Here is a 22317-nt window from a genome sequence, read left to right as displayed (position 1 = left end):
GGCCCCCCCCCCCCCCCCCCCCCCCCCCGGGGCGGGCTCCCCCCCCCAAGGAGCCAAAGAGAAGCAGCTGCTCAAAGAGGGCAATGCGTTCAACGTATCGTCCTTCGTCCTGCGGGCCATGATGAGCGGCCAGTACTGGCCCGAAGGTGATGAGGTCTACCATGCTGAGCTCACTGTGCCCGTTCTGCTGGTCCACGGCATGCACGACAAGTTTGTGCCGGTGGAGGAAGACCAGCGCATGGCTGAGGTAGGGCCTCTGCACCCCAGCCTCCATGCCCCACTGACCCCCCCTCCCCGTGGTGTGCACCCCAGGTGGGCTCTGCCTTGTGCCCCAGCCCCAGGAAGGTGAGAGCTAAGATTAAGAGTGGAATCCAGAAAGTGGGGCCGCCCTGGACAGGTATTAGGATTATGCGCTTTCCCCACTGCATGTAAAAGGTGCTCTTCAAGGCTGGGGATTGTGTAAGTGACCGGGGACGTAATACAGAATTCTGGGAGAGGGTGGGCCAGAGGATCTTTGGATCAGAGACTACCAAGAAAGTGTTGTGGGGTCCCCAGCCCTTGGAATAGCTCTGGACCAGCAGTTCTTTCTTTTTTTTTTTTTTTAATGTTTTTTTATTTATTTCTAGGAGAGAGAGAGAGAGACAGTGTGAGCAGGGGAGGGTCAGAGAGAGAGGGAGTCACAGACTGAAACAGGCTCCAGGCTCTGAGCTGGCAGTCAGCACAGAGCCCGACGCGGGGCTCGAACCCACGAACCGCGAGATCATGACCTAAGTGAAAGTCGGACGCTTAACCGACTAAGCCACTCAGGCGCCCCATGGACCAGCAGTTCTTAACCAGCAAGGATTCTGACCCCCAGGGCACATCAGAAATGTCTGCAGACTTTTTTTTTTTTAATGGTTTTTTTTTTGAGAGAGAGACAGACCACCAGTGGGGGGGGGGGCAGAGAGTGAGGGGGACACAGAATCCAAAGCAGGCTCTGGCCTCTGAGCTGTCAGCACAGAGCCTGACGCGGACCTTGAACCCGCGAACTGTGAGAGCATGACCCGAGGCAAAGTCGGATGCCCAACCTACTGAGCCACCCAGGTGCCCCGGAAATGTCTGCAGACTTTTTTGGTTGCCGTGAATGGGGAGGAGGGGCTTCTGACATCAGGTGGGTGGATGCCAAGGATGCTGCTCCACATCCTTTAATGACAGAATGGCTTCACAGCAAAGAATGATCCCATAACAAGTGTCAGTGATGCCAAGGTTAAGATCCCTGGCATGGGAGACCTTATCTTTCTGTCTATCTCAGTGATTATCCACCCAGCAGTGAATTTGCTCCCTAGGGACATTAGGCAATGTCTGGAGACTTTTTGAAGTTGTCACACTGTGGGGTGAGGGGAGCGAGGCACTGCTACTGGCATGTAGTGGGTCAAGGCCAAGGACGATGCTCAATATCCTACAGGGCACGGGACAGCCCCCACCACAGAGAATAATCTGGCCCTAAATGTCAGTAGTGCTGGGGTTGAGAAATCCTGCTCTGAACATATTGTAGGCTCCTAATAAATGCTGAATAAATACTGAGTTGAGCTCCATTTGGGCCACAGGCAATTCTCTGGGTCCCACTTGGGTGGAAGTAGAGGGATGCAGGGTAGAGCACAGGAGGGACTTCCCAATGCTGCAGGCGTGGTGTGGATGGGCTTGGGTGTCCCAGGGCAGCCTGGCCCCACAAGGCATCATTCCATGTCAGCCACCCTGAACCTGGGCCCCTCCCCGCAGATCTTGCTGCTGGCCTTCCTGAAGCTCATTGATGAAGGCAGCCACATGGTGATGCTGGAGTGTCCGGAGACGGTCAACACACTGCTCCACGAATTCCTGCTCTGGGAGCCCGAGCCCTCGCCCAAGGCCCTGCCCGAGCCCCTGCCCGCGCCCCCAGAAGAGAAGAAGTAGCCGCTGGGCCGGCCGGGCATCGCTTGGTGAGCCGAGGAGCATCAGCAGGAAGCCGGGGAGCCGCCCCACGTCCGCAGCGCGGACCCCCTGGGCGGGCTGTTCGCTCCGGTGGGCGGAGTCAGGGCAGGGAGACGCCCCCAGGCCAGCTGGGGAGGGCGTGGCATTCTCGGGAGCCAAGTGGATACACAGCTCTCCGCTTCCATCCCGCCGGACCCGTCGGTGTTTGGGGCCGCAGCCAGAAACCCCGTGGAGGATGACCTTGTACAGAAGTCCCTGCCCCTCAACGCCACGGCCGAGGCAGGCCCCCCACCCCGCTCTCTGTCTTCCGTGTCAGCCGTGCTTGATCCTGGGACCCTCGGGGCCCCGCCTCATTGCCCGAGATCTTCCCTGCCCCCCATTTCTTGGCGCTGGGAGCTATTGTTGCCCAAGGTGGAGGGGAGGGATGGGGGAGGGGCTGGCGCCACTGAACCTGCACATCTCAACTTGTAACTCAATAAAAAGAAGTGACAATCTGAGTCTCCGGACCTGTGCTGGGTGACCGCAGGGCAGGGTCGTCCTGAGCCTCAGTTTTCCCATCTTGCAGGCTGGGCTGATGCGGGTGCCACCCACTCAGGGCTGAACTGCAGAGAAGTGAGGGCGTTGGCTGTCCAGGCTTACTTCCCGAGAGTTCTCCCTCCCTCACTCGGAATGCAGGGGCTTCCTGGGCAGTATTCCCAGAGCTGAGACAGGTGGTGAGCTCCCCGTCCTTGGAAGGCAGGAGGCCGTCCAACTGAGGTTTATACAGGGGTTAAGGTGCGGATCAGTAGAGGTTGCATGGGTTGGAGCAGCCATAATTGAGTGGCACCTGTATACAAAGCCCCGTGCCAAGTGCCGGACACCATGGGTTCATTGAATCCCTTTTATCCCAGCCACATGGCAACTTGGTACCTTTTACTATCCATCCATTTTATCTTTCAACTTGGTTTAAGGCCACTTTTATCATGAAGAGTTTTTATTTTGAAGCAAATGAATCTGTCTTTTCATTTCTGGCAGAAGGACTTCTATATTTTCTTTCTTTTTTTAAAGTTTATTTACTTATTTGGGGTGGAGGGGCGGGCAGAGAAAGGAGAGAGAATCCCAAGTAGGCTCTGCGTGATCTGAGCCGAAATCCAGAGTCAGACGCTTAACTGAGCCATCCAGAGGCTCCATTCCTCAATATTCTTTTTTCTTTGTTGTTTATTTTTAAGGAAGAGGGAATGCGCATGTGCTTGCACACGCAAGCTGGGGGGAGGGGGGTAGAGAGGGAGGGAGAGGGAGGATCCGAAGTGGGCTCTGCGCCGACAGCTGAGAGCCCTGGGACTCAAACCCACAAACCCTGAGATCATGGCCTGAGCCAAAAGTGATGGCTTGAGGGACTGAGCCACCCAGGCGCCCCTCCTCTGTATTTTCTAAGTCCACCTGTGGCTTGTGTGAACGGTGAGCGGAGAGCATTGTCCCTTTAGTTACTGCATCTTTGGTTTTTTTCCCACTGGTTTGTGAACCCACCTTTAGATTAGACTGGGGTTCTGGTGGAGACAGTGTTCTCCACTAGCAAATTCTGGAGACATGTTTTATTGCCACTACTGGGGATGGGAAGAAGTGGGTGGAGGCGACGGGCATCTAGTGGGTGGAGCCCAGGAATGCTGCCCTGTCATTTTACATCGCCCAGGGCGGCCCCTACTGCAAAGAATAATTCGGCCTCAAATGACAGTAGGGTCCACCTTGGGGAAACCCTGTTAGGCAAAGCTCATCTCTTTTGGGTCTTTTTTTGGGGGTGGGTGTGGGAGTCTCTGGATTCTTTCCCAGGGACTTCTTTGTGAATTCCTGGGCATACGGCACACTTTTAATTGCTATCACTTTATCAAGAGACTTCAGGTCTGGGAGCCCTCCGGGTCTTAACATGTGAGGAAAGAGAAGCTTAGAGAAATTTCTTCGGTTTGGGTAAAATGATAGAGGCCCCCCACCCGCCCACAGAATGGTAGAGCCCGACCCTCTCCAGAGGACTGCCCCCTAATCACCATACCAGCCATTCCCCAGGAGTGGCTGGGGGCTCAGCCCGCAGGAATTGAAGCAAGTGGGCACGGCTGCCCAGGTTACATCCCGCCCTCGCTGCCGGACCTGGTTCGCTGAGCGCCGATGATGGGCAGGTGGGCTACCCAATGAGGCGACGGACCCTCCCAAAGCTAAACACACTGAATACTTGAGGAAGCTACTTCTGGAAAAGAACATGATCCCGTCAACGCCTTACCAGGATGACAGCTTGGCATTTCCTAAAGCTCTAAGCATATGTGAAGTCTGAAATCATATAGCATCGCCAGGAAGTCGCGGCTATTTATTCCATTTTATGGTGGAAGGAAGGGTTTCAGGGAAACAACGTCCGGGGGCCCGAGGGGCACAGCTGTCCTGAGAAGGGCTGGTGGCTCACCCACACCCTGTCGGCCTCTCCAGCTCTGCCCACATATCACCACCCACGGCCGGCCCCTGGAGAGCCTCAGGCACCTCCCTTCCGCAAGAGACTTTCCACCGGGGCGGAAGGGCTGCCTCTGGCTCAGTGCAGGGCTCTGAGCCACCCACTGTACTGCGTGACTCCGTTTCCTCCCGTCTCCGCAAAGACCCCTTGAGGTAGCACTTCTCACTGTCCCCATTGTACAAATTAAGGAACCTGAGCCTCTGAGAGGCAAATTACTGGTCCGAGGTCCCACAGCTGCGACGCAGAGAAATCTGGCTCTTGACTTTGGCAGATTTCCCCCCTCCATCCCACATGTGAGTTCCCTGCGTCTGGAAGCTAAAAGTGGACTATATAGACAGGACCAAACTGCCAAGGCACTAGCATGTTCTGAAGCACTAGAACGTTCCAAAGAACTTCTGCTTCCCTACTTGTCTTCCTCCCGTGACAGGAAGCTCATTACCTCTCCAGCAGTTCCATCTGTAACAAAGTCCTTTCTCAGCTTGAGGGGGAGATAGGCCCTGCTGCCTGCCCGCTCCCCCCCCCCATCAGCCTTCTGGAGATGGGGGGCTGCTGTCAGCATGGGGCAGCTGGAACATTCAAGCACCCTGATCTCTACCCAGGCTGGATGGCCAACTCCTCAATACTCAGCCACGGGCCTGGATGTCCTGGGGCCGCAGCTCTCGTTCACCCTCAGCCAAGAAGACGAGGAGGGCGCGGTGCAGCAGATGCACCCCCAAGCGGCGTCGCCGGGTGGGTGGCCAGCTCGCCACCACTCCATAGCAGTGTCCCTGTCTCTGGTTGGTCAGTGTCTGGAGGCCTGGAGAGATTAGGGGTCAGGTCACAGGGGCATCCTTGGAAACTCCTGGCAGAAGTGACAGTGAATCCACAGCATATTACCCTTAAGCAGGGGCAAACCAATAGAGCAAAATATGTGCACGTGCAGGTACATAGGTGGTGCTCAATAATTGCTCATTGGCTGAATGAATGAAGAGTTCTGAGAGGAAAGGGGCAAGGTACTCCGTAGATCAAGTGCCCCTCATATGATCCCCCCACCTCACAAGTCAGGCACCTACCTAGAGCGTCCACTAGACACGCCTCTCGAGTATAAGCCTCCACAGCAACCACGTGTTGGAAGCAGTGCAGGGAGACGACACCACGACCACTGGCCCAGATGTCCAAGATCTGGCGCACTTTGGGGCAGGCCTAGGGGGCCAGGGTGGGGTCAGGGGCTGCCCTCCGATCTCCTCCTCCTTTAACCTCCCCCTGACCCAGCTGCCCCCGCCATGACCCTGATCCTTATCCTCATACCTGCTTTCCTGGCTGTCGACGGTGGCTGAGGGCCTCCCAGAGGTGGGCATCTGGCCGGGCCCGTGTCCCTTTCCCCACATAGAAGATGGCATGGACAAAGGTCCGAAGGCGTTCAGCGGGGGTCAGTGAGAAGGCTCGGGCTGGCAGGTCCTGAGTCTCCCTGGATGCAAGGGGTCGCTCAGAGAGGAAGCAGTGGTCAGTTGCCCCGGAAACAGTATCTAAGTTCACAGTGCAACTCGAATCCGAGTCCAGGGAGCCCCTTCCCGGGCAGAGAGAGGTGGATGCTCCCCAAGGACACTCAGCAGCTTGAACTGGGTCGAACCAACCTTTTATACATAAAATGGCTGACGACCAGAGAGGGCTGGTCCCCCTTTTAAAGATACAAAGCAGGGGCGCCTGGGGGGCTCAGTCGGTTCAGCACCCAGCTCTTTGTTTTCGGCTCAGGTGGTGATCTCAAGATTTGCGTGATCGAGCCCTACATCGGGCTCTGCACTGACAGCGCAGAGCCTGTTTGCGATTTTCTCTCTCCCTCTTTCTCTGCCCCTCCCCCACTTGGACATGCGCATGTTCTCTCTTTCTCTCTCTTTCTCAAAATAAATAAATAAACATTAAAGATACAAAGCAAAGGGGCCCCTGAGTGGCTTAGTCGCTTGAGCATCTGACTCTTGATTTCGGCTCAGATCACGATCTCACAGTTCATGGGTTCCAGTCCAGCATCAGACACGGTGTTGACAGTGTGGAGCCTGCTTGGGATCCTCTCTCCCTCTCTCTCTGCCCCTACTCTACTCGCACTTGCTCTCTCTCGCTTGCTCGCTCTCTCAGAATAAATACACTTAAAAAGAAAAAGAAACAAAGCAAATAAGGACCAACCCCAGAACTTTCTGTCCCTGCCCTGAGTACCTGGGGTCCAGCAGTAGATACGTGAAACTGGACTTCACGACCCCCTCCCGCCACCTTCTTGTGGGGTCTGGCTGCTCAAACTGCTGGGCAAGCACATCCTCATCCGCCTGGGCATCTGGGATACAGCCTGTCCGCAGGGCTTTGGCCAGCTCTGGGCTGTGCCCTGCAAAGTCTAAGCCTGGGGCAGGTGGGGTGTGTGTGTGGGAAACTGAGTCAAGGCAGACAGAGGAAGGGGGGTTGTTCCCAGACATAAAGAATAAAGGAGGGAGGACCGAGAGCCAGGGGTCTCCAGGGAGGCTCCTTGGATCTGGGTGCCCAGAACAGACTAACCAGGACCAGCACGGACTTCTTCGGGCCGTCGGAGGTAGTACGTCCGAGTGAAGGGTGTGATGGGGCGCAGGCCCTTGCCCAGCGCTCGGAGCCCTTGCGGTGTCTCCAGGTGCGTCCTGGCAGGGACTGGAGGGCACCAGCAAGAGGGGACAGGGTCCTTGCCGCCCGTGGAGCTCGCCTCATCCTCCGTCAGCCAGAGGGCAGCCGTTTCACTGTCGAGGGACAACTCTTCGTCTTTTAGGACGTGGACGTCGGGGAGTCCAGGGCGTGGTTTCCGAGGGGGGCTCGGGAGGGATGTGGGGGAGGCGGGGGCCTCTGGCGAAGTCAGAGTCAGGGCCTGCAGACAGGTATTTAGCTCAGCCTCCCTGTCTGTCACGGCAGCTCGATGTGCCAGCTGTGGGGTACCTGGGGGCCTTGGCATCCCCTGGGAAGGGCGAACAGTAGGCAGGATTCTCTGCTCGGTCTGGGGCGATGACCTTGCCCAGGAGGAGGTGTGCGGGGCTGGGTCTTCAGTTCCAGAGCCTTCAGTCGCAGTGACAAAGGAGGCATCTGAGCTGCAGTCCCACTGTCCTGGGGGGCGCGGAGAGTGCTCCAGGCTGCTATCCTTGTCAGCGATCTCAGGGTGGGCAAGGTGGCGGGGGAGTCTGGGGCTGGCTTCCAGGCCCTTGTCCCTGCCATCACTTCTGCCCAGTGCTGTGGAGCCCAGCGACACACTGGGAGGTCCAGAGGGGCTGGCGTCCAGCCCCTCTCCCTGGGGGTCTGGGCCTGAAGTAGGGGATGAGAGGGAGGGTCAGAGAGGAGGGGTGAAGAGAGCCAGAGCCAGAGATGGGGGCTGGGTGGGACAGAAAGAGGAAGCTGGAGTCGCAGGGAGGAGGGAAAGAATCGGAAGCAGACAGCTTACCCGCCACACTGCATGTGACACAGAACCAGACAGCGGTCATCAGAGAGGCCCACGCAAAGCTAGATTGGAGATTAAGCCCCCCGAGGACACGCGGGCCCCACCCACCGCCAGGCTCCGGCTCCGGCTCCAGCTCTTGGCTCCCTGCCCGGGTCCGGGTCGATGTCTGGGTCCGAGTCTGGAGTTCCCGAAGGACGTGCGCGCAATCCTGGTGCCCTTGCTGCTCCGCCAGGTCCAGCGGCCGGAGTCCGTCCTGCGGCGGCTTGGTCAGCAGGGGGCACCCGAGGCCCTCTCCCCTCCCTACTCCCCTCCCTTCCTCGCTCCCTCCGGGTCCGCCTTGCCGCTGCGGGCGCCGGGCACCCACCTGGTCGCGCAACGCGGGGTCCGCTCCGTGGCCCAGCAGCAGCTCCAGGCCGCGGCGACAGCCCCAGGCGGCAGCCACGTGCAGCGGCGTGAGCGCCTCAACCGATCTGGGGCAGGAGCGGAGGAGAGGGCAGCGGAAGAGGGAATGAGATCTCCGCCTCCGTACCCCGGAGCCCTGGCTCTGGCCCCCTATCTCCACCTCCCCAGCCCGAGACACCCCTCTTGGATCCGAGACACCGCGCCCTCGGGGAGACTCAAACCTCCTCTTTGACCCTAGAGCTCCTACCGCCAGCTCCGAATTTTTGATCCCTACTGGGCCCAAGCGCAACCTCGCATCCCACCCTCAATCTCGCACCCTAACCACCGCCCTTGGATCCTTAGGAACCCGCCCCCACCTTCCCAAGCCCCACCCCTGGGCACCGAGTCTCCGCCCCCGGGGTATGAGCTGCCCTCTCCACGACTCCCAGTTCTCGCCCTTGGATTCGGGAGACCCCTCCCCTGCGCGGATCAGCCCGCCCCGGGCCCAGGCCCCGCCTCACCGAGCGTTCGCATCCCCGCCCCGGTGCAGTAGGGCTTCCAGGCAGCGCAGACCGCGCGAGTGCCGGGCTCTGGCCGCCAGGTGCACGGCTGCCGCGCCATCCGCGAGCACCAGGTTGGGGTCCGCGCCGCGGCGCAGCAGTTCTNCTCCCCGCGGCTCCTCCTCCCGCAGCGCTGCCCGCAGCCGGCGCGCCAGGCCAGCGGCCGCGGCCGTGCCCGGGACGTCCTCGGGACCTGCCATCCTGCCCGTGGATTTCGAACTTCCCGCGGCTCCCTTGTGCGCACGCGCCGCTCCACCCCTCGCCTCCGGTCCCCGGGTGCCTGCGTAGCGCAAGGTCCCCAGCGGCGCGGAGCCACGCCGCACCGGCGTCCACATCAGGGTTCGGGAGGTCTAGTGCCTGCGGGGGCCGGTGACACCGAGTGGCGCTCAAGCAGGGCCTGGGGCCGCTGATAAGGACCCGGGCGGGTGGAGGCCACCGAGTGTGTCATTTATCTCCTCTCCAAAGCGGGGAAATGCGAACGCACCCTGATGGAGGAGGTGGAGCTGCGCCCCGGGATGGGACCAGAGGTGCCCACAGGCCATTACATCTCCTGGAACGTTTTGCCCAGGCGGGCTGCACCGACGGGCACAACCCAGATACCATGTAAAGTTTCAATTAACAGCCCCCGCCTCCATCTCCGTGTCGCCCGTTTTCACTCCTGGGGAAACGGGGGTCCTTTACTTTGGAGTGCCGGCTGCTGAGGCCCTTCATGTTCCCATCTGCAAAATGGGAGAATAATCCCTTCCAGGCTCGTGTGAAATGGGACGAGTTTCACAAGGATCTGGTACATGGGTGCCCAATAAATGCTCATAGGGAAGAAAAGCTTGTGTTGCTGTTGCTTTTTTGTTTTTTAATATATAAGAATCTAGCTGCTAGAGGCATCTGGGTGGCTCACTCGGTTAATCGCGGGACTTCAGCTGGAGTCATGCTCTCCGGTCAGTGAGTTGGAGCCCCTGGGGCTCTGCGCTGACAGCTCTGAGCCTAGAGCTTGCTTTGGATTCTGTCTCCCTCTCTCTTTTTTTTTTTTTTTTTTGGTCTCCCTCTCTTTCTGCCCCCCCGCTCCCCCCACCGACCCTCTGTCTCTCAAAAATGACATTAAAAAAAAAAAATCTAGCTGCTAAACTTTTTTCCGCAGTCGCTCATTATCCAGGAAGGTAATCGAATGGTAGACCTCTTGTATGTCTCTGGTCTCCCCTTCTCTGGAGAAAACCCGTTATTATTTCCTGATAGAGCAGTAATCCCTTCCAGAACAGAGTCAAGGCCGATCAGAGCAGCCCACAACTCTGGCCCACGACTGGTCCACCTGCAAGGTTACCTAACCCAGGCAAGGCCAGTCATATGGAGGTGCTGGGACCCCTCACTTCACCCGGGCTGTAGTCTGGGGAGCGCTCACAGCCACCACACCCTTTCCCCCCCTTCCCCCCCTTCCCACGGTTTGGGAGAAAAGCAGGGCGCGCTGGACACCGACCAGGCAAGATGGTTCCGTCCCCCCCAGTGGCACATGGCAGTGTTGTCTGAACAACTGAATACAGCCAAGCCTGAAGCTGCACGTTGCTTTTCATCTACAAGAACGTCGCCATTCCCTTCTGTTCAGTGGGTAGGATTTCTGTCACGTGCAGCCAAAAGAGCCCAGTTAACACAAGGTAACTGCTGCGCAGGTGGCTTAGGGATTCTCAGCTTTTTACTTTGATGACAAAATAAAAAGTCACAAAAGGAACAAACGTTAACAGTTGACAAACTAGTGGTGGGATGTGGGCTGGAAAACACAGGGAAGGGGTGCCCAGGGGTCCCTGGAATGCTTCCTGGAGTCTTGAGTTTCTTTCCAGGGTGCCCCGGAGCCCTGGGAGCCTCCTGGAACCCTCCCCCTCAGGGTGCCACAGAGCTGGGTTTGAGAACCATCCTCCATGCCCAGGGTTTCACCCCACAGCAAACGCACAGGGATGGCTCAGACGGTGGCTTCAACCTCAGCGGCTTCCTCGTCCTCCTCGAGCAGGCTGTAGGAGGCGTGACTCTGGCAGGGCCGCTGCAGTGGGTGAGCCAGCAGCTTGGCCATGCAGTTGTGCAGCTCGAGGGCCGGCCCGGCCAGCGCCACCTCATACTTGTAGCTGGTGCCCTTGGTGTCCAGGCTGCCCATGAAGGCAAACATGTCCTGTGGGGCCAGAGAGAGAGGATGCTCGGGCAGAGGACCTGATGGACCCTCTCTGTCCCTGGAGGGCTTCCCTGAGGAGGGGGCATCAGGGACGGGTTCTGAAGGATGAAGAGGAGTTTGCCAGAAAGGAGCCCGTCCCCCATTCAGCGAGTATTCCCTGCTGCCCACCCAGTGTTAGGGTCTCCAGGAGGTCTCTGGCCTGGAGCCCCAGGTCTGGAGAAGCACCCCCTCCCCCACGCTAATCATCCCTGAGGAGCAGAGACTTGTGGTTTTGGTGCTGAGGCAGGAGTAGGAGGCAGTCTCAACTCCCCCTGTTCCCAGCTGGGTAAACGGAGGCTCAGAGAGAAGTGGCCTATTCAGGGTCCTATAGCGAGGTCAGGGCTGGGATGTCAAGGACCAGCAGGGCCTGGGGAGGCAGGGAGGGAAGGGTGCTTGAAGCGGAGGGCACTGTCAGAGCAAAGGCAGGAAGAGAGAAGCAGGAGGTGCCAAGGGCGAGGTGGGCAGAACCCTACACGCTCAAGGGGCCGCCGTCCCAACAGCCCCCACTAGCTCACAGCAGCCACGCAGAAACGGTTGTTGAATGAGTAAACGACCACGCCCCGGCAGGGCCAGGGCTCCAGGGCTGCAAAACGGAGGTGGGATTCCCTAGGCCCAGGGCGGCTGGGTCCTGAGACGCCCCATCCACACCGACCTGCCGCCCCCCACCATGCCCAAGAGCCTCTCACCTTCCAGCTCATCTCCTCCTCTTTCTCGTCAGCGCCATTGTGGATGTAAACGACGTCGAAGAAGAAATATGGGCACTGGAACATTTTCTGCAGGGGAAGGATGCCAGCCTTCAGGGCTCGGCTCACCCCGCGCCCCTGTGACCACCCCCCCTGTGACCACCCGGCTTCTGTCCTGGGCTCTGGGAACCTGCCTGTAGGCGCCACAGCTCTTTTGATCGGGAGGTCCCTCCTGGCGTCTAACCACCACTCTGCTGGCTGCACACAGCCCCCCCTCCCGGACCCCACTCACCTTCATGGGCTCCGTCAGGGAGAACTGCGGCTGGCAAGGCGGGCGGCTGTACACCAGGATGGTGCGGACCACGTAGGGGGGCGGGATCGTCTGCACATTCTCCGTGACTGGCAGCTCAGTCTTCTGCTGGCTACATGGGGGAGGGTGGGGGACAGGTCAGAACGCACTCTGGGGTCTGCCCTTCCTGTCACCCTCGGAGAGCCCAGGCCTTCAGTGGGCATGCAGAGCCCCACAGGACCCTTCCCGAGTTCACTGCTGCCTCTGAGCCTTCCCACATGCTGTTCCCTCTGCCTCCCCAGGGCCTCCCCGGCCTCCCACTTCTGCCTGGCCTCTCCTGCTCTATCAGGGAGACTTCGCTGACCCCGAAGCTGGAGCCTGCTCTGGTCACCCTCACCATCCTGCACATCGGCCCTGCCGCTGACCTCAGTTGTACCTGTTGCACCAGGCCGGAAGACTCTACGGCAGGGACCCAATCTTAGCTAAGTTAGCACCAAGGTCCCCAATCAGCCACAGCTGGCTCTCACGCTGGGCACAGGGCACTAGGCGGGCAGAGGGCTAACGTCTTTAACATGTGGAAAGCAAATCTGATTGTTAATAAGAAAACAGCAGACACCTCCCTAGGAAAATGGGCCAAGGAGACAAACAGACAAATCACTGCCTGAAGCTGAATGGCTCACAAGTGAATGAAAAAAGGCTCAAAGGAAAACACAGAGAAAGCAACAGGTGGCCTCTTGCCACTGTCAGACAGAAGCTTCCCGGTGCCCGGGGAGGAGCACAGGGCTGGTTTCCTGGGAAAGTGCTCCGTCTGGTAAAGTCTAGCAGATTAAAAACACACACCCCTTGGGTCCAGCATGTCTTCCATTGGGAATTTACAGAATGGGTTCACTTGCAAAATTCGCTGAGACAGTTTGCTACCAGGTTAATCATGACGGGAAGGGCAAAACAAGATCCATGTCCGTTTTAGGGGGCGGGTTGGATGACTAGGGCTCATACGCTACAAGCGGCTTTTACATTCTTTTTTTTTTGAAATATTTTTATTTATTTCTAGGAGAGAGAGACAGCGCGAGCAGGGGAGGGTCAGAGAGAGAGGGAGATACAGACTCTGAAACAGGCTCCAGGCTCTGAGCTGGCAGTCAGCACAGAGCCCGACGCGGGGCTCGAACCCACGAACTGCGAGATCATGACCTAAGCGAAAGTCTGACGCTTAACCGACTAAGCCACCCTGGCGCCCCAAGCGGCTTTTACATTCTTAAAGGGCTGGGGGCGGAATTCAAAAGGAGACCATTCTGTGACACGTGGAAATGCTGTGAAATTCAAATTTCAGCGTTCATCAATAAAGTTTTATTGGTACACGGCCACAGCCCCTTAGGTAGGTATGGCTTGTGGCTGTTTGCACGTTACTCGGGCCGAACCCAAGTTACTGAGACAGAGGCCACATGCCCTGCAGAGCCGGAAATGTTTACAGAAAGTTTGCTGCCCTCTGGATTGAAAGAACGGTATGGGGGTCCTCAGGGTCGTCACGGACTAAAATGGAAGGCGAGGTGCGGGGAAGGCAGTACTTACATGAGGCTGAAGAGACCTTCCAGATCTGGCAGGGATGCTAAGGAGAAGGCTGGTGGCAGAGCGTGGGGAGAGCATCATCCTGATGACAGGAGAGCCTAGGCTCCTTCGCACCCAGTGCCGTGTACGATTGTGCAGGAGACATGCTGTGTGACCCTGGCCCAGTCACTTGCCCTGTCTGAGCCTGTTTTCCCTCAGCACAGATCACAAAACAGGGGGGCTGGCACAGGATGGCCTGAAAACCCTTGGTGACTCCAAGTTCCCTTTCCCTCCCAGCCAGGACAGCTGCCCTCACGATGAGACCCATGGGGTGGCCCATCCCCTACCTCCCACCACTCGGCAATGTTTTCTAACTTCTTTTCTTTTTTTTAATGTTTTATTTATTTCTGAGAGAGAGAGAGAGAGAGACAGTGTGACCAGGGGAGGGTCAGAGAGAGAGGGAGACACAGAATCAGAAGCAGGCTTTAGGCTCTGAGCTAGCCATCAGCACAGAGCCCGACGTGGGGCTCGAACCCATGAACCGTGGAGATCATGACCTGAGCCGAAGTCGGACACTTAACTGCTCTTCAGCACTGTTTTCTAACTTATTTTCTATCTAAGTTTTGGGCTGTATGTGAACCTTTGTGTTTAAATTAGCATAAAATGTGCCCAGGTTGGAGGGGTTATAGTAGTGATTATGACTTTTCCGTCACATATTGCCATTTATTGAGCACCAACTGTATACTTGGTGCTGGACAGAGTGCTCCCCATGTGTGTGGTTTTGAAATTTAGTGTGTAGTTTTGACATCTAGAGTCTAAATCAGCTTTTTTTTTTTTTTCTTCTGTATTATGACTTTAACAGCAAGGGCGCCTGGGTGGCTCAGTCAGTTGAGTGTCCGACTTTGGCTCAGTTCACGATTGCGTAATTTGTGAGTTTGCGCCCCACGTCAGGCTCTCTGCTGACAGGTCAGAGCCTGGATCCTGCTTCGGATTCTGTCTCCCTCTCTCTCTGCTCCTCCCCTGCTGATGCTGTCTCTTTCTCTCAAAAATAACCAAACATTATCTTAACAGCAACCCTAGGGGGAAGGAGGTTTTGTGCCTCCCATTTTAGAGATGAAAAAACAGGTTCGAAGAGGTGACTTGCCCGAGTTTGTAGTGGCAGAACTGGGATCTGGACCTGAGCCAGGCTCGGCCAGCCTGACCTCCACGGGTCAGGCTTCTGGGGTTCCAAGACAACACAGCCCAGCCCCTGCCACAGGGCACCCCTGCCCAGAAGGATACTGAAGGTGGAGCAGGAAGCCGTCTCTAGGTCATAGAGGCAACTGCAGAGTTCACGGGGATCGGAGGTCAGGCCGGACAGCTGCAGGGNCCCCCGCCCCGGAGCCCCCCAGGCACCCAGGCCCTGCCCCAGCCTCACCCAGGCGATGTCATCATTCACCACCACCAGTGCGAATTCGTGGCTCTTGTCGATCTTATGTTTTGTCCGCACGAACATCTCAATCATCTTCTGGGAGACGTTGAGGGCATTGGTTTTGGAGCTGGGGAGGGAGAGCGAGTAAGGCCGGGTCAGGCCTCCTGGCCTGGGGGGTATCTCCTCACCTGCCTATCCTTTTTTTTTTTTAATTTTCTTTTTAATGTTTTATTTATTTTTGAGAGAGAGATAGAGACAGCATGAGCAGGGAAGGGTTAGAGAGAGAGGGAGACACGGAATCCGAAGACAGGCTCCAGGCTCTAGAGCCCGATGTGGGGCTTGAACCCACAAACCGTGAGATCATGACCTGAGCCGAAGTCGGACGCCCAACCGACTGAGCCACCCAGGCACCCCCTCACCTGCCAATCCTAGGGAACCCTCCACGGAAGTCCAGGATTTGGCACCAGAGGCCCAGGCACTGCCGCAGGGAGTCTGCCCTCTCCAAATGGGTTCCTCTGGCCAGCCTGGGTCCCATACCTGATCCTCATGGGGTCTCCCCCAGACCTTCACTCACCCCCCGCAGCTCCTTGGGCCCCATGTAGGCCCTGCCACCCAACCCCACAGAGACTCAGCCGCTCAAGCCCAGGGCTTCAGGGTCCACTAGGCCTGGGTCTGAGTCCTGGCTCTGTCCGTTTCCTGTGAGGTCTTGGGCAAGTCACTTTACTTCTCAGGGTTTCTGAGTCACTGCTGTGACGCGGGTGGCACATGACAGCTCTCGCATGCTTGCAACAGAGCCCTGGTGGGCCGTGCTGTGTTATTCTCAGTTGTCATTGCCGCTCTGACAGCGCCAAGCCCCAGGCCAGGCCAAGCTGGTGTTAAGTCTCAGAGGGCGNGTGCCCGGTCCTCAGCCCCCTCAGGGTTGGAGCGCGTGCGGGGCCTGGGTTCGGCTGACTGCTCCTCTTCCTCTTCCTCCTCCTCCTCCTCCTCCTCCTCCTCCTCAGTGGGGCTGCTTGGCTCTGCCACCTCCATGGCCCCTGAGTGGCTGGATGGAGCAGGCTTGGGGGAAGCCAGGTTCCTCCCCTTAGGGGTTTTAAAAACATTTGGTTACTGGGTGGGACGCGGCACGAACTGCTTAATGCTAAAAATCACTCCTCTCTGGCCTCAGTTTCCTCATCTGTAGAATGGGTGCCGAGCATCCGCTCTGACTTAAGGTAATGGTCTCTCATTTTTTTCCTGCAGAAATAACCACCCTCCTTGGCCAATGAACAAAGCTGGCCACCATGAATGGCTCAGAGACAGGGCATGACCCAATACAGGCCAGTGAGAGGCAGCTCTGGGACTTCCAATAGTGCCATTAGGGAAGAGGGATTCGGTAGAATTGCAGAGCTAGGAAGGCAGAAGTCAAGAGCTGCCAGGAGTCTCTTTTGCCTCCAGAGGGGAAAGGAAACCTGCCTGAAGAGCTGCTCACCCAGAAAACGGCAGTTACACGTCTGGGCACCTGGATGAGCTATGCTTGTGGGAACCTGAATAAAGGAAGCTTCATTTAAAATGGAGACCAGAGGCCAAAAGGGGGCGCTCTCCCTGCTACTAGAATCGTAGACTCCCAACAGCAAGAGAGATATCTTGCATTCCCAACAGGAAGACTATACTAACTCAACAAGAAAATAAAAGATTTTCTCCGTGCCTGCCAACAGCCCAGCCAATGACAGACTGTCACAACTTAGTCAGTGAAAAGCCACTAAACTTCAATTTCCCAGTGTACACTAACGGATTTGGGGGTTATAACAGCCCTCCCAATTCCCCTTTCCTCTAGAAAAGGGCACTTCTCTCCTTTGTTCTGGACTTGCCTAAGGTTTTCCTGTATCTCCTGTACTCTGAATTACAATTCTCTGCTATTTCCAAATCTCTTTTTCGCTGGTAAAATAACTGACAGTTTTAATTTTAAGATGAACAGAATAATTAGCTGGGGTGTGCCCGATGGCGGGGGTGGGGGTGGGGGGAAGCTTAGCGGGTAGAGAGAGCATGCACTCTTGCTCTTGGGGTTGGAGACCCACGTTGGGCGTAGAGATTACTTAAAAACAAAAACTTAAAAAAAAAAACACGTTTATTTATTTATTTGGAGAGAGAGAGGAGGGGGAGGAGCAGAGAGAGAGAGGGAACGAGGGAGAGAGAGAGAATCACAAGTGAGCTCCACATTCAGCACGGAGCTGGTCATGGGGCTTGATCTCCTGAACCGTGAGATCGTGACCTAAGTCAAAATCAAGAGAGGGAGGCTTAACCGACTGAGCCACCGAGGTGCCCCCTTGAAAATAAAATTTTAAGAAACAGTAATAATAATTACCTCTGGGTTCTTCTCCAGTGGCACTGGGCTGTCTAGAGAGTGTCTGCATAAAGGAAGGGCAAGAATCTAGGTGTTAAAAGTCCCTTTGAGGATGGACACCAACAGTTTGCCTATCTGGGCACGGGTGTGGGCTGATGTCCCTGTGGTCTGCGTGCGCCTTGCAACCCCCACAGTCTCTAAGGAAAACAATACTTTAGCTTCAGCAAGACAGATGGAGGCTGGACTGAAGGAGACGCCAGAGCTGAAGGCGGAAGCCTCAGGGAAGGCTAGGGGCTGGACCTCTAGGGACGGGACCGCAAGCACCCAACCTCTTCTCACCGTAGCCTGAGCCTCCCTCCAACTCAGCCGAACGCTGACTAGGAAACCGCCATCTTTCGCAGCCCGGAAGTAGTGCGGCGCAGGCGCGACGCCTCCTGGGAAATGTAGTTCAGCAAGCCGTCAGGCTTCGGAGAGCCGGAAAGGGGGCAAGGCTGGGGAGCCTTGAAAGCTGATAGGCTGGAACTGTGCTTGGGGGTGGGGTTTGGAATGTGATTGGTTAAAGCAAGAATAGCCGGAGGTTTTTATGTTTCTGGCCGAATCAGGTACGCTGGTCAGCGCTTCTACCCTGATAGGCTGGGACAAGGCCTAGAGAAGTGGGGCTTTCAATCGAAGAGGCTCAAAGGGATGGAGAAGGCCTCACTTGCAATGTGATAAGCTGAACACAGGTGACTTGGGCGGGGTTTAGAAGAAGATGGGGGGCTGATTGGTGATTTGTAGGGCTGACCTAGCCCTCAGTGAGGGGCGGATTATTGTGGACCCAAGTGGGCGTGGCCCAGGCCCCAGATCCTTCCCAGTTACTTTATTCTCTTCCGTATTATATATACCTTTGAGCACAAACTATTTCAAACCACCCTTTCTTCTTCACGTGCACTCCTCCTCTTACCCCATAACCATTTTTTAAAAAGAGATTGTCTCTTTCTTTTTTTACTTTTAAAAATGTTTATTCATTTATTTTGAGAGAGAGAGAGAGAGAATCCCAAGCAGGCTCTGCACTGTCAGAGCAGAGCTCGAGGTGGGGCTCGATCTCGGTGAACCGTGAGATCATGGCCTGAGCCGAAATCAAGAGTTAGATGCTTAACCAACTGAGCCACCCAGGCGCTCCACCCCCCAAACCATTTAAAACTCATTTTGAGGGGGCACCTGGGTGGCAGCTCAGATCCTGGACCCTGTGTCTCCCTCACTCTCTCGGCCCCTCTCCCACTCGTGCTCTCACTCTCTGAAAAATAAATAAGCATTAAAATTTTAAGGAAAAAAAAACACTTTAAGGGGCACCTGGGTGGGTCTGTTGGTTAGGCATCAGACTCTCTCTCTGTGTTTTGTTTTGTTTTTTTTTTCTTTTTCACTGTCAGACTCNAAGTCGGACGCTTAACCGACTAAGCCACCCAGGCGCCCCTTTCACTGTCAGACTCTTGATTTCAGCTCAGGTCATGATCTCATGGTTTGTAAATTCTTTGAGCCAGGCGTGGGACTCGTCACTGACAGTGCAGAGCCTGTTGGAGATTTTCTCTCTCTTTCCCTCTCTCTGCTTCTCTTTTGCTCACACTCTCTCCCTTTCTCAAAATACATGAATAAACTTAAAAAAAAACACCAACCACTTGAGCCTCAGTTTATGTGTAAAAGGGTCAGTTAAACCTGTCCTAAGCCGGCCTCTGGTGATTGACAGCCAGAAGGAGTTATGTAAGGTGAGTCTCAAGGATGGAGAACTTGCTAGAAAAACAAGAGAATGAAAGACATTCCAGAAAGAAGGAACCACCTTTGTAAAGGTCCGGAGGTTTGCAGGCACCTTGGAGTGGTGAAGCCTTTAAACAAGTTAATATGGCTGGAGCAGAGGCTAAGAGTGCAGATTTCAATGTGCCTGGGTGCCCCCAAGTCAGAGAATTGCAACTTCTTGCCCTGTCACCTTTGGGGACACAGAAGTAGCAAGATTCAGCCTCCTGGTGTCTGTCAGTGAAATGAGGAAGAGTCAGGCAACTCCAGGCTCTCCAGTGAAGAAACAAGGAGGAATGTCTCAGACAGGGGTTACAGCATAAACAAAGGCCCTGGGGTGTAAGGGTTGCAAACCTTCAATTGTTCACAGAGGGGGACATTGTGGCTGAAGCATGGAGTATACATGGATGCAGGCAGCAGGCATAATTTTTAAGGGCCTCGAAAGCCAGGTAGAAGAGCTTGAAATATTTCCCAAGGGCAATGGGGAGTCATGGAGGGTGCATGAGCAGAGGTGAACAATGAGGTCTCTGTCTCTGGGATCTGGGTAGGGAAGGGCGTGGAGGGGTGGCTGCAGAGTCCAGGGGGAGAGCTGGGCTGGCATCCAGGTAGGAGGGGTGAGGCTTGGGCTCTTATGGATGGAGATGATGAGGTCTTTTAGAAATGGCTGCAGGAAAATTGGGCAGGATGTAGGAGCTATCTGGGCTCTGAGGAATCCAACACATACACAGGAGAAACAGCAGCTGGCAGAGAGAGCAGAGATGGGAGGACCAGGGAGGTGGGGAACAAGCTATTACAATTCAGTTGCTTGTTTTTTTAAGACAAAGTTTTTAAAATTTTTTATTGATTTATTTTTTAATTTTTATTTATTTCTGAGAGAGAGAGAGACAGAGTGAGCAGGGGAGGGTCAGAGAGAGAGGGAGACACAGAATCTGAAACAGGCTCCGGGCTCAGAGGTAGCTGTCAACACAGAGCTCGACGCGGGGCTCGAACCCACGAACCGTGAGATCATGACCTGAGCTGAAGCCGGAGGCTTAACCGACTGAGCCACCCAGGGGCCCCGCAAATTGCTTGTTAAAATTTCCAGGACACTGTAGAAAAATGCTATAATTACCCCCCCCAAACACAAACAAATTTTACAGATAAGAAAAAGGAGGTTCAGAAATGGAGGAGACATGAGATCAGAGGCTAAGGTGAGGGGCAAGTGACCCCTTTGGAACTGGGCACATGTCCCCAGCTGATGGGACTGGAGGAAGCTGATGTCCTTGAGGAGGAAACAGCACAATAACAAGTCACATGACCAGGGGAGGGGGCTTCCTGTTTCCTGGCCCCTCCCAAGCCAGCCTTGGGCAGCCCAGGCCTCAGCAGGCAGTGGCCAGGGCTACCCCAAGAGTGTCCAGGGATTTTGGCCGCTGACCCAGGTGCTCCCAGAGGCGCAGAGGAGTAGAATTTGAGCAGGCTGAGGAGGCCCAACTCCAAGATTGGGGCCTCTGGCTCAAAAGAGCCCAGGGGAGGAGAGGTGACTCTTTAAGTCGTTGAGCCAGGCCCAGACTGGGGAGCACAGAGGTCGTGAAAGATAAAGGAGGTAGAGGAGAAAAGGAGGTCGGAACGATTTTTGGAGATAGTGAGCTGCTCGTCGAGGGAGGCATTCAAAGGCACCACATCAACATTGATAACTCAAGATCCCTTCCAAAGGGAGACAATCAATGCCCATTTCACAGAAGAGGAAATTAAGGTTACTCAGGACTACTACAAGGACAAGAGCTGAGATCAGGCTGCAGGTTTAAGGGGAGAGGAAGAAGTTAGATCCAGAGGACTGACTTCCGGACGACAATGAGTGCTCGGGCCACGCGACCGCGAAGCCGGCGAGGGAGGCACGCTCCGCCTGTAAGTGGCCCCCTCTCCGCCACACGCAGCTCTTTGGGGCCGCTCATAGCCTGGCTTCAGAGCTTGGTCCCGGGGGTCATTTTCAGGGGGAGCTCGATCCTGTGGCAGAGAGTTCAGAGGAGGCAGAGGCAGCCAGCGGGAGCTCTGAGCCGGGCCCTGCACCATCTCAGGAGAGCTGCAAGCCGGAGCTGCCGGGGCCAGAGGCGGAGGCACGCGGGCAGGGCTCGGAGGGCAGGTGAGGCCCGCTTAGTCTGTGGTCCCCACTCTAGCTCTGGGACGACTTCCCTACCCATAGATCTGCCTGCGTTCCTCCCTTGCCCACATACATGCCGTAGCTTCCTATTGCCCTCCTCAGCCCAACTTTTAAGGCCCTGGATAATACATCCCCTGTGAGTTAACCACCCTAGATGACCCCATTTCCAGAGTCTCCACGTCTCACCTCACTACAGGACCAACAAAGAGGCTGAGGAGGACTCTAGCCCGGGACTGGCCCCATCTCTCAAGGGACCGCATGAGCCTGCAGAGGAAGGCCACCAGGCCACAGATGTAGCCCCACCGACGGGGAAGCCGGGCCCCCCCAGGCCTGGAGCCTCTGATGTGTTTCAGATTCTCCAGCACGCTCTGAGCTCGCTGGAGGCTGCCGCCGCTGCCTGGCGCCGCCGGCCCCCAAGCCGTCCTGGGCCCGTGGAGGCAGAGGACAGAAGCGAGGCAGGACCAAGGCCCTGCTCAGAGCAGGAGGGGGTCGGGGGGTGCCAGAGGGAGGCAGCCCGCCTGGCGGAGAGGAATGCCTGGCTGCGATTGGCCTTGGGCAGCCGAGAGGAGGAGCTGACTCGCCTGCAGGCCTCGGTGCAGGCCATCCAGGCAGAAAAGGTGGTGCTGCAGAGAGAGGTGAGTGGGGCAGCTCCCTGTCTAAGGCGGAGGTGCGCCTGGCAGAGGCAGCGTTCCATCGTTTGCTCCCTAGAAAAACTTCTATGGAGGGGCGCCTGGGTTGGTTCAGTCGGTTAAGTGACCAGCTTCAGCTCAGATCATGATTTCACAGGTTCGTGAGTTCAAGCCCCGCGCCGGGGCGCTCTGCTGTCGGCACAAAGCCTGCTTCCGATCCTCTGCCTCCCTCTCTGTCTCTCTCTGCACCTCCCCAGCTCGCGCGCACGCATGCTCTCTCTCTCAAAAATAAATAAACATTTAGGGGTGCCGGTGAGTTCGAGCCCCGCATTTTTAAAATTAAAAATAAAAATAAACGTAAAAAAAAAAGTTTTATAGAGCTTTGACTGCTGAGCCCTAAATAGATAAAAGGCCCTTGCCCAGGCGGGGGTGTGATTCAAGGAACAGTGAGGAGGCCAGTGAGAGGCGAAGGGAGGGCAGGGCGGTGATGGGGGCAGATTCACAGGGTCGTGGGGCTTTTGGGAGTTGAGCTTTTGCTTCCCGAGTCTGCTGGGAACTTGGAGGATTCCCACCGCTCC

At 56.3% G+C, this 22317-nt stretch overlaps 4 protein-coding genes across 5 annotated transcripts in view; 2 read left to right on the top strand and 2 right to left on the bottom strand.

The window, feature by feature from the left end:
• The window catches only part of ABHD8 (abhydrolase domain containing 8), a 7877-nt gene extending 5438 nt beyond the window's left edge, over positions 1–2439 (top strand). The window contains exons 5-6 of the mRNA XM_077777232.1: positions 31–247; positions 1759–2439. Coding sequence (XP_077633358.1) covers positions 31–247; positions 1759–1929 — 388 coding nt within the window. The 3' untranslated portion in view covers positions 1930–2439. The remainder of the gene's footprint in view (positions 1–30; positions 248–1758) is intronic.
• A 1853-nt stretch (positions 2440–4292) lies between these two features.
• On the bottom strand, positions 4293–9108 carry ANKLE1 (ankyrin repeat and LEM domain containing 1). Its single transcript, XM_077777168.1, has 8 exons — positions 8735–9108; positions 8197–8302; positions 7941–8085; positions 6935–7699; positions 6605–6782; positions 5705–5864; positions 5470–5599; positions 4293–5213 (listed from the first exon to the last, which is right to left on the bottom strand). Exons 1-8 carry the CDS (start codon positions 9106–9108, stop codon positions 5041–5043), a joined length of 2031 nt encoding a protein of 676 aa, XP_077633294.1. The 3' UTR covers positions 4293–5040.
• A 1328-nt stretch (positions 9109–10436) lies between these two features.
• Positions 10437–17636, bottom strand: BABAM1 (BRISC and BRCA1 A complex member 1). Its single transcript, XM_077776998.1, has 11 exons — positions 17546–17636; positions 17228–17270; positions 15784–15966; positions 15611–15668; positions 15306–15429; positions 14893–15013; positions 14757–14835; positions 13500–13524; positions 11937–12066; positions 11648–11734; positions 10437–10922 (listed from the first exon to the last, which is right to left on the bottom strand). Exons 3-11 carry the CDS (start codon positions 15913–15915, stop codon positions 10719–10721), a joined length of 960 nt encoding a protein of 319 aa, XP_077633124.1. The 5' UTR covers positions 15916–15966; positions 17228–17270; positions 17546–17636; the 3' UTR covers positions 10437–10718.
• Positions 17637–20333: 2697 nt separating this feature from the next.
• The window catches only part of USHBP1 (USH1 protein network component harmonin binding protein 1), a 9660-nt gene continuing 7676 nt past the window's right edge, over positions 20334–22317 (top strand). For both annotated transcript variants that reach the window (XM_077777064.1, XM_077777063.1), the window contains exons 1-3: positions 20334–20857; positions 20944–21092; positions 21307–21745. In XM_077777064.1, the coding sequence (XP_077633190.1) occupies positions 20804–20857; positions 20944–21092; positions 21307–21745 (642 nt within the window). In that variant the 5' untranslated portion in view covers positions 20334–20803. The remainder of the gene's footprint in view (positions 20858–20943; positions 21093–21306; positions 21746–22317) is intronic.

Source organism: Crocuta crocuta, unplaced genomic scaffold (assembly GCF_008692635.1).
Source record: "Crocuta crocuta isolate KB4526 unplaced genomic scaffold, BGI_CrCroc_1.0 scaffold77, whole genome shotgun sequence".
In the NCBI taxonomy this organism is placed as follows: Eukaryota; Metazoa; Chordata; class Mammalia; order Carnivora; family Hyaenidae; genus Crocuta; species Crocuta crocuta.
This window is presented reverse-complemented; position numbering and strand designations above follow the sequence as displayed.